The 17342-nt window shown below is 44.7% G+C and overlaps 1 protein-coding gene across 6 annotated transcripts in view; it reads right to left on the reverse strand.

The window, feature by feature from the left end:
• Positions 1–17342, reverse strand: part of LOC124013219 (sodium bicarbonate cotransporter 3-like) — a 54340-nt gene that overhangs the window by 34299 nt on the left and 2699 nt on the right. For 5 of the 6 annotated variants that reach the window (XM_046327466.1, XM_046327469.1, XM_046327467.1 and 2 more), the window contains exon 2: positions 961–1042. In XM_046327466.1, the coding sequence (XP_046183422.1) occupies positions 961–1042 (82 nt within the window). Of the gene's footprint in view, positions 1–960; positions 1043–3855; positions 4211–17342 lie in introns of those variants that run through there. The other variant, XM_046327465.1, reaches the window with a different exon arrangement.

The raw sequence follows: 17342 nt of genomic DNA on the forward strand, positions 1-17342 counted from the left end.
CCCTGGAAAACCCTTGAATCTCAGTTTTTGTTTATTTCGATTTTCCTACATAAATTGAAAGTAGTCATTAATTTCATGACATCCACATTGACGTCTAATAAAAAGTTACTCATCATACTGTTTTGTATGACCATAGACAGTCTACTGACCATTTAGTACTCTCTTAGTCAACCATACCATGTACTTCACTTCAAGCTCCAATGAAACATGTAGCCTATTTCTGCTTGGGGGAACTAGGCAGGTGATTGGTAGGCGTTCTCAGTATCCATTAGAGATAATCACAGGTCGTGTTTGAAATCCCCTGGAATGTAAAGCTCAGAGAGAAAATGCCAGCTTTGTTACCTAAGACGGGCCAGATAATCAGAGGCCAGATTTGCGGTTAATCATAGTCAGATAGGCAGAGCATGTTTGGGTTGTAAGGAGACACCACCGTGTCATATGTACAGTACTTTCATGTGATACGACCAGCTGGACTTGAATAAAGGCGCACACAACAGTTAAGCTCAATTACATTTGCCATATGTCAGTGGGCTCATGTTTGTCTGGCTAATGAACATACCCCACAACCAGGTGAGGAGAGCCAGGCTGGGGCTGGCTTTAATCTGCCAAGGCCCCCTGAGAAACACAACCAGCAACACCTGTTCTTTCTATTCACAGCACATATCTAGGCCTATAATGTGGACAGGAATCATCCACACAGAGACAGAAAAAAGGGCATCTAGACACAACGGTAATAAAGGCAGGTACACAAACTGGTTACATTCACAGAGGCTGACTGGAACCAGGGTTGAGTTCAATTTCAATTCAATGCAATTGACTGAATTGAGCCAATTCAACTAGCACACCATTTCTCCAACACATTGCACACAGGAATTAACACACACAGGCATAGACATACACATAGGTACAGTGAGTTGGTAGGGCTGTATGGACCAGGGAAGAATTCTAGACTAGACTTACTCTCCAGGTCTTCCGTCTCATAGTTGGTGTTGGTGGTGGAGCTGGTCTTCCCGAGGTCAATGATGGCCTCCTCGTCCAGACCCTAAGAGAGATTGAAAGAGATTTTAGGCCTTTAATGGACCAATAAACTGACAGTTGAAACCGCGACTGAGCCAGAGGCTTATTAAAAACGACCACCAGACTGGTATCACAGCACCTTCAGCCATTAGTATAGGTACTACCGAAATTACCAACAAGATGGATGTTTGTCTGATATTCAAAGAACAACAGGAACAACAGCTTTTGGTGCCTTTGCAGAGAACAAGCTGCTTTGACACACAGCATTTGTGCTTTATTTGATTTCAGGATTCAGGAATAACAGTCTATTATTATGTATCGTCTTTGGGATTAGGCCTATTTGACAGTATTCCTGAGGCTGGGCTTGGAAATGTTAGCCTGATCCACCATCCTGACCACTGCACTCTTGTTTTACTTCATTTAACAGAATCCGTGCAGCAAAACAGAATACCGTACGCTCGTGAGATCAGGATGGTCATACGAGGCTAGAGATTCCTATTTTTCCATCCTCTGAAGGAAAGGTAATGGTACTTTATCACAGGCGTGTTCCAGGAGATCTTTGTTGTGAGGTACACTATAGGGCCCTCAAATCCAAATCTGGACCTCGAAGCCAGTTCTACTGCTTAAAAAAGAAAATCCCCTCTATTCAGGGACTGATTTAGACCTGTGACAACAGGTGGGTATCATTAATTAATTGTCAGGTAGAACAGAACCAGCAAGCTCCGGAACTTATAGGGTAAGATTTGAATACCCCTACACTAGGGGGTTAGGGCTATATGTGACTTGTTCACAGAAGAGGCATTTGAACGTAATCCTTTTTTCTTACAGAATGCATTTTTTTGGCAGAAATGCCTTCTGGAACATATGAACTTTCATGTGCCTTAATAACAAACTTGTGTGCCATCTGTAAATACAAATAAAATTGTTAAATTATGAGCCTAGTTGGTTTAGCCACAGAAAAAGGAAGGGACCTTCCCCCTAGCCATGATTGGCTGAGATAATGGCTGGGCTGGACATGCCGAGAGATGAGTTTGGATTGGTCTGCCATGTAGCATGTTTCCGTCTATAACATGAGTTGCTCAGTATGTGTAGGTAATCCTTTCTAACTCATATTTTTGAAAGATATCACAAAGAACTACAAATGTGTTGCTAATGCTCTCCACTTTCTGGAGGGCAGAGTTTTGAAATCAGTGAAATGTTCGGTGGAAGCAGAGTATGATAGCTAAGGAGAAGGATAAAATGTAAGTGTTTGATTGCAAGTATGTGGAGGGAGTCGAAAAGAGAACATACAAAAAGCTGTTGTATAAAACACCTGTCTCTGGATTACATCTTCAAACTAAGGGCAACCATGGCATCTGTGACAGAGTGGGGGAAGCGCTCATCCATGTATACATGGAAGAGAGTCTAGCTAGCTACATTTTTAGATATTATACATTTCAAATTTTGTCAGAAAGTTGTTTTCGTTGCAAGTTAAAGCTTACTGTTAGCTAGCTAACGTTAGCTGGCTGGCTTGCTAGCTAATGTTACATGTATGATCTGTGTAGTAATATTATTCATATCTCAGAGCCATTTTCATTGCGTGTTATAGCCTAATGTTAGCTAGCTAGCTAACACTGAACCTAGTTTGGTTAGCTTTAGCTACCTGTAGATTCATGCAGGACAGTAACATTATGAGTTGGGGTTATGGTTCATTGTTTAGCTAGTTAAGCTAACTACGTGTTTAAACAAAAGACCCCACTATGCAAGTAACCATCTCACTGTACCGTTTACACCTTCTCTGTCCTGTGCATGTGACAAATAAACAGATTTTATTTGATATTGTGTGTTTAACAGAGGCAGTAATGTGAAGAACAACATGACACATGAAAGTCAAAACATGAACCAAAGTCAAATTAGGATATAAGGTTAGGCCAACGATAGTGTCCAAATTCTAAAATGATCTGCTAGAATGCCCTGCTTTTATTTAATCACACTCACAACCAAACTATTTTCTGTCATTAACTTGGAAAGAAGTATCTTTTTGTGAGTTTATTTTCCTGTAATAATGAATACTTTGTCAGCTATATGACGTGGTCATTATTTGAACTGGCTAGCCTGCAAACTTAACGTTAGCTAGCTACCTAACAAGCTAAAAACTAACCAAAACATTGTTTAGAAAGTTGCTTTTAGTTGCCTGGTTTACTAGATACATTTAGAAAGAAATTGGTTTATTGGTGTTAAAATACACCAGTTATGCTATTTTGGACCACCAGACTGCTTTTGTGTTTATACTTTTTCATAACGACAAGAACACGTTTGATGTCAGACGACAATAGAATGTTCACAATGTCAATGCGACAACTGTATACAGACATGTCGATAGAAGTAGTATAACCCAGTCTTTAGTCTTGAAACCTTTGGTTGTTTAGTACACTACCATACAACTGCAGTGTATGAGATTTTTTTTCTAGCTCTGAGCTTCAAATTTTGCTACAGTACATACAGTAGGACCGAATCCAGGTGGTGGGTCACATATCTGCTTTAATTATTCCTCACGGACCTGTACTGGAACAGTATTAGCATAAGGTAACATAAATCAGTTTGGCTACAGTAAGTAAGTAGATGTATTCTTTTATCATAAATGTACTGATGCTGTGATGCAAAATGGCATCCCAGAAATGGGGTAATTTAATAAAAAAGTTTAGTTTCAAACATTGACACATTGAATTAGGCCTATCAACAGTCAAGGCATTGCACCATCATGCTTAAAGGACAATCTCTACTTTGGAATGTAAATAGAATGCTATAAAAGTGTACAGACACGTTTTGTGTGATTTCACTTGATTCTGAGAAACTTACCCGACCAGCGATAGACCTCCTCAGGCTCATTCGGCAGAATGTGGGCGTGCAGAAAACATGGACAAAGCTCCAAAAACACTAAATAACGTCCTTTTAAAAACCGCAAAACTATAATATAGTGATGCAGATGTTGTACACATGAAATAGTGTAATTTCAGTATTTTATATTCTGTTTTGTTGGATTTGAGCAATACTTTTTAGTGCACAAGCAAATGCGTGCTTTCATCAAAAATAAAGATTTGGTAAAACATATACTTTTTAAACGGTCCTTTAAAGCTTGCCCAAATTTGCAGCATCAGTCCTTAGATGGACTTTGAAATAATATAATATTAACTGGCACTATCAGCAATGCTCAGCAACTGACTTTGAACTGTGGGAGTTGCACGCATCAGTACTTAGATGGGCTTTAAAATAATATACAGACTCAGCGACGTTGGTATGAGCAGCAGCGCAGATATCCAGATGAGCGCGATGCAACACTGCTCTCACACAGGCACACCGAGTATATGCAAGGGTGCGCTTCACGCAGCTACAACGTGATAGCTACAGAACCAAAACAGTGGAGTTAGCCTCATGCTCCAACGGTCTTGGTTGTTGCTGAATTCGACAAGATATTTCCGTTTACTTCATGCATTGCTGAGTCTACCTTTTTAACCAGCACAATCAGCAGTGCTCAGCATCTGACTTTGAACTGTGGGAGTTACACCAATAATTTTGGGGCTTCAATAATGCAAGCTGCACTCTGTATGGCCTTGCTGGCTGGCAGTGCAGTAGAACAGGGGAGGTTCTGCCTGGCTGGCAGTGCAGTGGAACATGGGAGGTTCTGCCTGGCTGGCAGTGCAGTGGAACAGGGGAGGTTCTGCCTGGCTGGCAGTGCAGTGGAACAGGGGAGGTTCTGCCTGGCTGGCAGTGCAGTGGAACAGGGGAGGTTCTGCCTGGCTGGCAGTGCAGTGGAACAGGGGAGGTTCTGCCTGGCTGGCAGTGCAGTGGAACAGGTGAGATTCTGGCTGGCAGGCAGTGCAGAGGAACAGGGGAGGTTCTGGCTGGCAGGCAGTGCAGAGGAACAGGGGAGGTTCTGGCTGGCAGTGCAGAGGAACAGGGGAGGTTCTGGCTGGCAGTGCAGAGGAACAGGGTAGGTTCTGCTTGGCTGGCAGTGCAGTCAGACAGGAAGAGGAAAAAACACTGTTTTTTATTAGTGATAGACACTCAGCCCTGACAAGCAGGGCAGAAACACACAATAGGCCTAGTCTACTAATTACACTTGATATGTCACCAGAATCCAACCAAATGTAATAAGAGATCATCACTCTGCTTCCTCACAATATTTCCCACTGTTTCCTATGGCACCCTGACGATGACAGACAGGTCTCTCAACTCTCCAGCACCCAGTGCTAGCAGTGTCTATTTCAGCCCCACATGAGGTATTGTGACTGGGAGAGGAGACTATTTTTGACCTGCCTGTGCCTCCTATAGGGCCGGGCGATATGGCCAAAATATCATATTACAGTATTTATCTAATTTCTGACGGTATTTTATGTTTTGGAATAATACATTGACTTATGAATAGGGGCATGACCCTAGGGTGGCAACACATACATTGTAATGGGGTTCTCAATTTAGGGTTTCTCAATTTTTATTGGTTTATACTGTTCAAATAAACTTCAACCATAAATATTTTTCTGCATTTTCATCAATTTCTGCATTTTCTGCACTCATTTGAGATCATTTCCACACTGCCATGTATGGGTGCACGATATTGGCAGAAAAACTAGGCATTATTTTTATGATGCAATTGTGATTTGATTTAGATCAAAACACTTGGGTAAACTGTTGGAATCATGGAAATAGTTCTATTATTATAATTCCAGGGAAAGTGTCTCGTGGTCAAGGAACAACAAATGTGCTCCATGAGTGACAGGGGGCGGGCTAGGTCTTGTAAGGTAAGCAGCATGGAGAGAGACTGCTAAGTGCAATTCTCTAGTGTTTTGGCTTTTATTTCTGTAAAACCAGGAGTGCTGTCCAGATATACTGTATTTTACCCTAATACCGGTATTGATGCAAGGATTGGTTTGGGCTTTTATTTTACTTTCTAGGATCATATCACCTCTACCGTACCTGCCACCCTAGACCCACTTCAATTCGCTTACCGCCCCAATAGATCCACAGACGATGCAATCGCCATCTATAAGAAGGCTGTTAATTGACTACAGCTCAGCATTAAACACCATAGTACCCTCCAAGCTCATCATTAAGCTGGAGGCCATGGGTCTGAACCTCGCCCTGTGCCACTGGGTCCTGGACTTCCTGACAGGCCGCCCTCAGGTGGTGAAGATAGGAAACATCACCTCCACTCCGCTGATCCTCAACACTGGGGCCCCACAATGGTGTGTGCTCAGCCCCTTCCTGTACTCCCTGTTCACCCATGACTGCGTGACCAAGCACGCCTCCAGCTCAATCATCAAGTTTGCAGGCGACACAACAGTAATAGACTTGATTGCCAACGATAATGAGACAGCCTACAGCAGGGATACAAACTGGTGAGGGCCCAAAAAGGTGACACAATTCCTGCTAGGGGGAAATTCAGGTTTTAACTAATTAAACAAAGAATATGATCTACATGATCAGTCGCTGTGTAAAATAAAAAGTGGTTCATGTTTAACCTAGCTCATAGCAAAAAAATGTAAAGAAAGCGAGACTTTACTGCGAATGACACTCAAGTCTTGAGAAAAAACGATACACTAATATTGCAGTTAGCAGTGACAGCCTTTATAATATTATAATAGAATGCTTTTGACCACACATCTAAATATTGCACTTGGGGAAAAAAACATCATAAAGTAGAAATAGATTGAAACTAACAGGCATTCTTTTTTTACATTTACATTTAAGTCATTTAGCAGACGCTCTTATCCTTATTATAGTGGCCACTATAGTAGACATCGATCAAGTGCACAAGGCTACGTGTCGCAAAAATAGTTCATAGATACTTAACAATGTTAACAATATTTGTTCCACCACACTTTCTCCCTCAACTCAAACTTTCCAAATACCAGTTGTTTTCGGTTACAGCTCATGAAGTATGCTTCATCACCGTCTCAACTACCTCTTAGCTATCGTTCAGGCGACGGGCTGTTGTAAGTTAACTGGTAAACTGCCTTTCCACTCTCCTGCGGTCTTTCCAGAGCGCGCTGATGTTATAACTAGCCCATCTCTTCAGTCGCGTGCTGCATTGTTATGTGAACGCTTGGTTGAGCCTTAGAAACAGACATTATTGTGGTCAGGTTTCTCACCTACCTCTTAGCTATCATTCAGGGGACGGGCTGTTGTAAGTTAACTGGTAAACTGCCTTTCCACTCTCACCGACCGCTTAGCTATCGTTCAGGGCAAACTACCTGCCCTCCAGGACACCTACAGCACCTGATGTCACAGGAAGGCCAAAAAGAACATCAAGAACATTAACCACCTGAGCCACTGCCTGTCCACACCACTTTCATCCAGAAGGCGAGGTCATCCATATATGTATATAGTCTTAATTCATTCCTACTTAGATTTGTGTGAATTGGGTATATGTTGTGTAATTTGTTAGATATTACTTGTTATATATTACTGCACTGTCGGAGCTAGAAGGTAGCATTTCGCTACACCTGCAAAAACATATGCTAATCACGTGTATGTGACCAATAACATTGTTATGCAGGTGAATGAGGACCCAAAAGCGACTTAACGGAAACAGAGTCTTTATTCCAGTCTTAAACAAAAGCGATAATCCTGGATATTATCTAGGCAAATGCAAAAACAGGAAAACTGAAATCCACTCGTCAGTAGAGAGGAATGACTGGAGACGCGACCACAGACTGCAGGTCGCTTCGGGAAGGCACCGGCCGTAGCTGACATTGACACTTGCTCACACGCAGCATCTGAAGAAGGTAAAACACGACAGGGCGGAACAAGGACACAGAACAGCGAACATCAAACAAGGATCCGACAAGGACAGAAGCGGAAAACAGAGGGAGAAATAGGGACTCTAATCAGAGGGCAAAATAGGGGACAGGTGTGAAAAGAGTAAATGAGGTAGTTAGGAGAATGAGGAACAGCTGGGAGCAGGAACGGAACGATAGAGAGAGAGAGCGAGAGAGGGAGAGAGGGAGGGGGAGAGAGAGGGATAGAAAGAGGGAAAGAACCTAATAAGACCAGCAGAGGGAAACGAATAGAAGGGAAGCACAGAGACAAGACATGATAATCAATGACAAAACATGACAGTACCCCCCCACTCACCGAGCGCCTCCTGGTGCACTCGAGGAGGAACCCTGGCGGCAACGGAGGAAATCATCAATCAACGAACGGTCCAGCACGTCCCGAGATGGAACCCAACTCCTCTCCTCAGGACCGTAACCCTCCCAATCCACTAAGTACTGGTGACCACGTCCCCGAGAACGCATGCCCATGATCTTCCGTACCTTGTAAATAGGTGCGCCCTCGACAAGGACGGGGGGGGAGGGAAGACGAACGGGGGCGCGAAGAAAAGGCTTGTCACAGGAGACATGGAAGACAGGGTGGACGCGACGAAGATGTCGCGGAAGAAGCAGTCGCACAGCGACAGGATTGACGACCTGAGAGACACGGAACGGACCAATGAACCGCGGAGTCAACTTGCGAGAAGCTGTCGTAAGGGGAAGGTTACGAGTGGAAAGCCACACTCTCTGACCGCGACAATACCTAGGACTCTTAATCCTACGTTTATTGGCGGCTCTCACAGTCTGCGCCCTGTAACGGCAAAGTGCAGACCTGACCCTCCTCCAGGTGCGCTCACAACGTTGGACCAAAGCCTGAGCGGAGGGAACGCTGGACTCGGCGAGCTGGGACGAGAACAGAGGAGGCTGGTACCCAAGACTACTCTGAAACGGAGATAGCCCGGTAGCAGACGAAGGAAGCGAGTTGTGAGCGTATTCTGCCCAGGGGAGCTGTTCTGCCCAAGACGCAGGGTTTCGAAAAGAAAGGCTGCGTAATATGCGACCAATCGTCTGATTGGCCCTTTCTGCTTGACCGTTAGACTGGGGATGAAAACCGGAAGAGAGACTGACGGAAGCACCAATCAAACGACAGAACTCCCTCCAAAACTGTGACGTGAATTGCGGACCTCTGTCTGAAACGGCGTCTAACGGGAGGCCATGAATTCTGAACACATTCTCAATGATGATTTGTGCCGTCTCCTTAGCGGAAGGAAGCTTAGCGAGGGGAATGAAATGTGCCGCCTTAGAGAACCTATCGACAACCGTAAGAATCACAGTCTTCCCCGCAGACGAAGGCAGACCGGTAATAAAGTCTAAGGCGATGTGAGACCATGGTCGAGAAGGAATGGGAAGCGGTCTGAGACGACCGGCAGGAGGAGAGTTACCTGACTTAGTCTGCGCGCAGTCCGAACAAGCAGCCACGAAACGGCGCGTGTCACGCTCCTGAGTAGTCCACCAAAACCGCTGGCGAATAGAAGCAAGCGTACCCCGAACGCCGGGGTGGCCAGCTAACTTGGCAGAGTGAGCCCACTGAAGAACAGCCAGACGAGTAGAGACAGGAACGAAAAGAAGGTTACTAGGACAAGCGCGCGGCGACGCAGTGTGAGTGAGTGCTTGCTTTACCTGTCTCTCAATTCCCCAGACAGTCAACCCGACAACACGCCCTTCAGGGAGAATCCCCTCGGGGTCGGTAGAAGCCACAGAAGAACTAAAGAGACGGGATAAGGCATCAGGCTTGGTGTTCTTATTACCCGGGCGATAAGAAATCACGAACTCGAAACGAGCGAAAAACAACGCCCAACGAGCTTGACGTGCATTAAGTCGTTTGGCAGAATGGATGTACTCAAGGTTCTTATGGTCAGTCCAAACGACAAAAGGAAAGGTCGCCCCCTCCAACCACTGTCGCCATTCGCCTAGGGCTAAGCGGATGGCGAGCAGTTCGCGGTTACCCACATCATAGTTGCGTTCCGATGGCGACAGGCGATGAGAAAAATAAGCGCAAGGATGGACCTTATCGTCAGAATGGAAGCGCTGGGATAGAATGGCTCCCACGCCCACCTCTGAAGCGTCAACCTCGACAATGAATTGTTTAGTGACGTCAGGAGTAACGAGGATAGGAGCGGACGTAAAACGCTTCTTGAGGAGATCAAAAGCTCCCTGGGCGGAACCGGACCACTTAAAGCACGTCTTGACAGAAGTAAGAGCTGTGAGAGGGGCAGCAACTTGACCGAAATTACGAATGAAACGCCGATAGAAATTAGCGAAACCTAGAAAGGGCTGCAACTCGACACGTGACTTTGGAACGGGCCAATCACTGACAGCCTGGACCTTAGCGGGATCCATCTGAATGCCTTCAGCGGAAATAACAGAACCGAGAAATGTGACAGAGGAGACATGAAAGGCGCACTTCTCAGCCTTCACGTAGAGACAATTCTCTAAAAGGCGCTGGAGTACACGTCGAACGTGCTGAACATGAATCTCGAGTGAGGGTGAAAAAATCAGGATATCGTCAAGGTAGACGAAAACAAAGATGTTCAGCATGTCTCTCAGTACATCATTAACTAATGCCTGAAAGACAGCTGGAGCATTAGCGAGACCGAACGGCAGAACCCGGTATTCAAAATGCCCTAACGGAGTGTTAAACGCCGTTTTCCACTCGTCCCCCTCTCTGATGCGCACGAGATGGTAAGCGTTACGAAGGTCCAACTTAGTAAAGAACCTGGCTCCCTGCAGAATTTCGAAGGCTGACGACATAAGGGGAAGCGGATAACGATTCTTAACCGTTATGTCATTCAGCCCTCGATAATCCACGCAGGGGCGCAGAGTACCGTCCTTCTTCTTAACAAAAAAAACCCCCGCTCCGGCGGGAGAGGAAGAAGGCACCACGGTACCGGCGTCGAGAGAAACAGACAAATAATCCTCGAGAGCCTTACGTTCGGGAGCCGACAGAGAGTATAGTCTACCCCGAGGGGGAGTGGTCCCCGGAAGGAGATCAATACAACAATCATACGACCGGTGAGGAGGAAGGGAGTTGGCTCTGGACCGACTGAAGACCGTGCGCAGATCATGATATTCCTCCGGCACTCCTGTCAAATCACCAGGTTCCTCCTGAGAAGAGGGGACAGAAGAAACAGGAGGGATAGCAGACATTAAACACTTCACATGACAAGAAACGTTCCAGGATAGGATAGAATTACTAGACCAATTAATAGAAGGATTATGACATACTAGCCAGGGATGACCCAAAACAACAGGTGTAAAAGGTGAACGAAAAATCAAAAAGGAAATGGTCTCACTGTGGTTACCAGATACTGTGAGGGTTAAAGGTAGTGTCTCACATCTGATACTGGGGAGAAGACTACCATCTAAGGCGAACATGGGCGTGGGCTTCCCTAACTGTCTGAGAGGAATGTCATGTTTCCGAGCCCATGCTTCGTCCATAAAACAACCCTCAGCCCCAGAGTCTATCAAGGCACTGCAGGAAGCAGCCGAACCGGTCCAGCGTAGATGGACCGACAAGGTAGTACAGGATCTTGATGGAGAGACCTGAGTAGTAGCGCTCACCAGTAGCCCTCCGCTTACTGGTGAGCTCTGGCTTTTACTGGACATGAAATGACAAAATGTCCAGCAGAACCGCAATAGAGGCAAAGGCGGTTGGTGATGCTCCGTTCCCTCTCCTTAGTCGAGATGCGAATACCTCCCAGCTGCATGGGCTCAGTCTCTGAGCCGGAGGGAGGAGATGGTTGAGATGCGGAGAGGGGGAACACCGTTAACGCGAGCTCTCTTCCACAGAGCTCGGTGACGAAGATCTACCCGTCGTTCTATGCGGATGGCGAGTGCAATCAAAGAGTCCACGCTGGAAGGAACCTCCCGGGAGAGAATCTCATCTTTAACCTCAGCGTGGAGTCCCTCCAGAAAACGAGCGAGCAACGCCGACTCGTTCCAGTCACTGGAGGCAGCAAGAGTGCGAAACTCTATAGAGTAATCCGTTATGGATCGATCACCTTGACATAGGGAAGCCAGGGCCCTGGAAGCCTCCTTACCAAAAACTGAACGATCAAAAACCCGTATCATCTCCTCTTTAAAGTTCTGGTATTTGTTAGAACAATCAGCCCTTGCCTCCCAGATAGCTGTGCCCCACTCCCGAGCCCGACCAGTAAGGAGTGAAATGACGTAAGCGATCCGAGCTCTCTCTCTTGAGTAAGTGTTGGGTTGGAGAGAGAACACAATATCACACTGGGTGAGAAAGGAGCGGCACTCAGTGGGCTGCCCAGAGTAACATGGTGGGTTATTAACCCTAGGTTCCGGAGACTCGGAAGACCATGAAGTAGCTGGTGGCACGAGACGAAGACTCTGAAACTGTCCTGAGAGGTCGGAAACCTGAGCGGCCAGGGTCTCAACGGCATGACGAGCAGCAGACAATTCCTGCTCGTGTCTGCCGAGCATTGCTCCCTGGATCTCGACGGCAGTGTTGCGAGAATCCGTAGTCGCTGGGTCCATTCTTGGTCGGATCCTTCTGTTATGCAGGTGAATGAGGACCCAAAAGCGACTTAACGGAAACAGAGTCTTTATTCCAGTCTTAAACAAAAGCGATAATCCTGGATATTATCTAGGCAAATGCAAAAACAGGAAAACTGAAATCCACTCGTCAGTAGAGAGGAATGACTGGAGACGCGACCACAGACTGCAGGTCGCTTCGGGAAGGCACCGGCCGTAGCTGACATTGACACCTGCTCACACGCAGCATCTGAAGAAGGTAAAACACGACAGGGCGGAACAAGGACACAGAACAGCGAACATCAAACAAGGATCCGACAAGGACAGAAGCGGAAAACAGAGGGAGAAATAGGGACACTAATCAGAGGGCCAAATAGGGGACAGGTGTGAAAAGAGTAAATGAGGTAGTTAGGAGAATGAGGAACAGCTGGGAGCAGGAACGGAACGATAGAGAGAGAGAGCGAGAGAGGGAGAGAGGGAGGGGGAGAGAGAGGGATAGAAAGAGGGAAAGAACCTAATAAGACCAGCAGAGGGAAACAAATAGAAGGGAAGCACAGAGACAAGACATGATAATCAATGACAAAACATGACAAACATTTGATTTGATATATTTCAATATTTGGTTTGTTAAATGTGATATGCCAATCATTTTTTTATAGTGCTGGTGTAGGCCTAAATGCGCAACAGTATCTTCCAAATCAGAGAGGAATAGGTGAAGCATCAATATGGTAGCTACATGAAGTAAAAGAGAACATTAACTGTAGCCAAAGATTATAGGGTCCCACTCCTCTGGGAAACACTGACCAACACTTTGGTTCCTACCCTGTAACAATAACACCTCCAAAGAGATCCCATTAGTATTCTAATTCCTAATTCTATAAACGCCTCCCCGGCCCAATATTACTTTCTAACTATAGAATTTGAATAAAATTTGAATATTTCCATGACTCCAACAGTTCAACAGTTCTCCAACAGTTTTTTATCTAAATTGCAATTGGAATAAATGGTTAAAAAAAATAAGGCAATTTTTTTTGCCCATATCATACAGCCCTACGTGGCAGTGTGGAAATGATCTCAAATCAGACACACTTTTGGTTGAAGTTTTATTGAACAGTATTAAACAATCAGAATGGAGAAACCCGCAATGAAATAACTTATCATATAAGTGTTGCCACCCTAGGGTCATAAACAGCTCAAAGAAAATGTATATTCAGGTATTGTCAAATACCGTCAGAAATTTGAATCATATTTTGAAAAGGATAGTTTATTTGAGGGCTTCAAATGCAACAGCTCCTCCATTGGAGGAGGCATTGAGATATCCCACTAAACACAGATAAGTACTGCTGCTAAGCAGCAGAGAGAGCTGATTCAATAGGTGAGGATGTTAAACACACAGTGGGAGGATAGGAACATGATATGCACAGAGCACATCTCTCTGGCATTGGGGTCTTATTTGCTCCGACCGCTCTCTCTTCACTGAACCATGCAAGCCCCTCTTGAACTGAGCCTCCAATCTCATGAGCTACTACATAGAGTACCAGTCACACCTACTCATTCCACGGTTTTTCATCATTGTTTACTAGATCCTACATTGTAGAATAATAGTGAAGACATCAAAACTATGAAATAACACATATAGAATCATGTAGTAACCAATAAAGTGTTAAACAAATCAAAATATATCTGACATTCTTCAACGTAGCCACCCTTTGCCTTGATGACAGCTTTGCACACTCAGAGGTGAGCCAAGAAATAAAGAAAGGGGTTTGATAGTGGGCTAGGAGTGCTGGACTGATGATGCTGGGCTTGGCTCAGTGGACTGCATTGCTACTGTTGTTGACTGTTCATTGTGATGGATACAAGGCATAAAATAGTCCAAGGCTATACTAAGCCAATGTTTACACCTGAGAAATTATGATTATTCCAGGTTCATTGCCACTTCAAAGCCTCTTAAAATAGGCCTAGTGCCTGCGGAAATCTGTTAGCATGCATGTGAAGCTGTTTATTGTATGTGTGTCAGGCAGCGTGTGTTTGGTATGCATTTCATTTGTTGAGTCCATGGTGTGGGTAAGTTAAGCACACGTGTTCAGAATCAGAGCTGGTTTATTCCGCTCATCACAATTTCAAAACACATTATGCAACCTGCTGCTGCGGCTACTCCAGTCCAAAATACCCCCCCCTGGTGTCACGCCTTGGTCATTGTATTTTGTGTTTTTGTTATATGTTTGGGTAGGCCAGGGTGTGACATGGCTTTATATGTTGTTTTCGTATTGGGGTTTGTATTATTTGGGATCGTGGCTGATTAGGGGTGTTGTTAGGCTTGGCTGCCTGAGGCGATTCTCAATCAGAGTCAGGTGCTTATCGTTGTCTCTGATTGGGAACCGTATTTAGGGGAGCCATAGTTTCGCTTTGTATTTCGTGGGTGATTGTACCTGTCTCTGTGTTGTAGTCACCAGATAGGCTGTAATTAGCTTCACGTTCCATTCTGTTGTTTTTGTATTTAGTTTCAGTTATTTCATGTACCGCGTTTTCATTCATTAAAGTCATGAGTAACCAACACGCTGCATTTCGGTCCGACTCTCTTCTTTCAACAGACGAACGCCGTTACACCTGGGAGCTGGTTGGTCATGCCCAGTTACCCACAGAACACAGCTGGGGGGGGGGGGGTGTGACAGCAAGATCCTGACTGTCCCCAACAGAGAGAGAGAGGAGGGGGACTATAAATGGGGGGGCTCCCGACCCAGGGACCATAACGTCATCTGGAGTGTGAGAGCAGCAGAATGGGGGGGAATGCATAGTCTAATTTGGGATAAACCGTTCCCAACCCTGTTCATTCAAGGCCAGGGGGTAACAAGGGGTGGGGGCGAAGCTGGCAGCCAACCTCCCTAGCAATAACAAAGTCATCTCATCCTCTACCCCATAGCTAGCCCATGTGCCCTAAGCGCACCCAGCCCCCTCTGCTTCTGACACCTTCCAAGATCACACCATAGTTTACATAATATCATGCAAAACCTCTCACAGACATCAGGGATCACTCTAAAGTTCACCAGCCAAGCATAAAAGGTGATAGACCTATCTATTGAACCCAAAAGACTGGATCCCCGTAGAGAACTGTAGACAAATATAATTTTTGGGGGACTAGGGACGTCCTGCAGTCTAAAAACAGCATGACTTAACATTTGAATACTCTATGATGTGTATGTTCTCAAGGCAATGACACACAAGAAGCAGGGGATCTAAAGCTGTCAATGTCAACAGCAGCGCGTATTACAGTATAACCATGTAACTGACGGTTAGGGATGAAGACTGCCATGACAACTAAAGACGGGCCGGGGGGGCATTTGTGCAGTTGAGTCGGTTTCTACGGTAACATGCTCTCAACAACGTGATGATGCGTTGTTGCTCCTTGCTGAAACAAGAAACAAGCAAAGGACACTTTGGTTGCCTAGGCAATGCCCCCCACAATGCAGCAGCAGCACACACAGAAATAGAATGAATAGACCTGGCTTGGAACCTTTAACCCTGGCAATTTGACTGGTAAATAGAATGAATAGACCTGGCTTGGAACCTCTAACCCTGGCAATTTGACTATTAAATAGAATCAATAGACCTGGCTTGGAACCTTTAACCCTGGCAATTTGACTGGTAAATAGAATGAATAGACCTGGCTTGGAACCTTTAACCCTGGCAATTTGACTATTAAATAGAATCAATAGACCTGGCTTGGAACCTTTAACCCTGGCAATTTGACTGGTAAATAGAATGAATAGACCTGGCTTGGAACCTTTAACCCTGGCAATTTGACTGGTAAATAGAATGAATAGACCTGGCTTGGAACCTTTAACCCTGGCAATTTTACTGGTAAACTCACAGGTACACTCACATTGGCCCTCTGGTATTGTGACACAATACTTGGTAACACTTTACTTGACACCCAGTGTCATAACACATCCTGACACGTCATAACCGTGCCATAATATGTTATAACACCTGACATAACCTGTCATAACCTGTAATAACACTGTCATACATACTTTTGTGACATATATTGCATTATTTTATGGCTAGTTATGACACCTACATAAGAGTGTCAAAACCAAAATTTATTCAAATTAGTTTTTCCCTGCCAAGAAGTTTGCTTTAGTTTTAAAGTTGGTTTCTTAAATCCTTTTTTGTTGTTTTTACAGTCATGTTTTTTTTATTATCATATTTTAAATAACTTTATGACACGGTTCTGAAGCATTGTGACCATCCCGTGTCACTGTAATTGGACGAAGACAATAATGCTTCTTGACAGTGTCATAAAGTGTATGACCATCATAATCATACAAGCCAGATAGGCCTATCTCATACATGCCCTTATATCAGTCATCAGTCAAAAAGAGGGTGTCTTGGCCTGCTCCTAAAAATCTGCTCCTAAATCTGCAACAGAGCATTGGGGTAGCTGCATGCTTAACATCAATGTGTGTGCAATTTCAATGATAATTTAATATGGTGAATTTAAAAAAAGTGATATAACCATAGCCTACATGTCAACAGGCTATGTTGTAATGCAGTGGTTCCCAACAAGGGGTAATTGGCCCATCCACAGGGGGTACTTGAAAAGACTCATGAGACCATAGGCCTACTTGTAAAATTCACATGAGGGGGTACTCCAGGCAGAGCAAAATATACTTGCTGGTACATTAACAAGCTTGGGAACCACTGGTGTAATGGAATGTTTTGCCCTGTGTGGTAGGTTATGTGTTTTTTGACACTCTTATGTAGGTGTCATAACCAGCCATAAAATATTGCAATATATACAGTGTCTTCGGAAAGTATTCAGAGCCCTTTACGTTTTTCACATTTTATTACCTTAGTCATATTCTAAAATGTATTAAATAAAAAACAATCGCTAACTAACTAGCTAATACATGTGCTGAGTCAGAGCAAACGTAACTAGCTATACATTTGTGCAACAGTTTCTTCTAAATCAAAGAG

The sequence above is a fragment of the Oncorhynchus gorbuscha genome, linkage group LG24 (assembly GCF_021184085.1).
Source record: "Oncorhynchus gorbuscha isolate QuinsamMale2020 ecotype Even-year linkage group LG24, OgorEven_v1.0, whole genome shotgun sequence".
NCBI classification, from domain to species: Eukaryota; Metazoa; Chordata; class Actinopteri; order Salmoniformes; family Salmonidae; genus Oncorhynchus; species Oncorhynchus gorbuscha.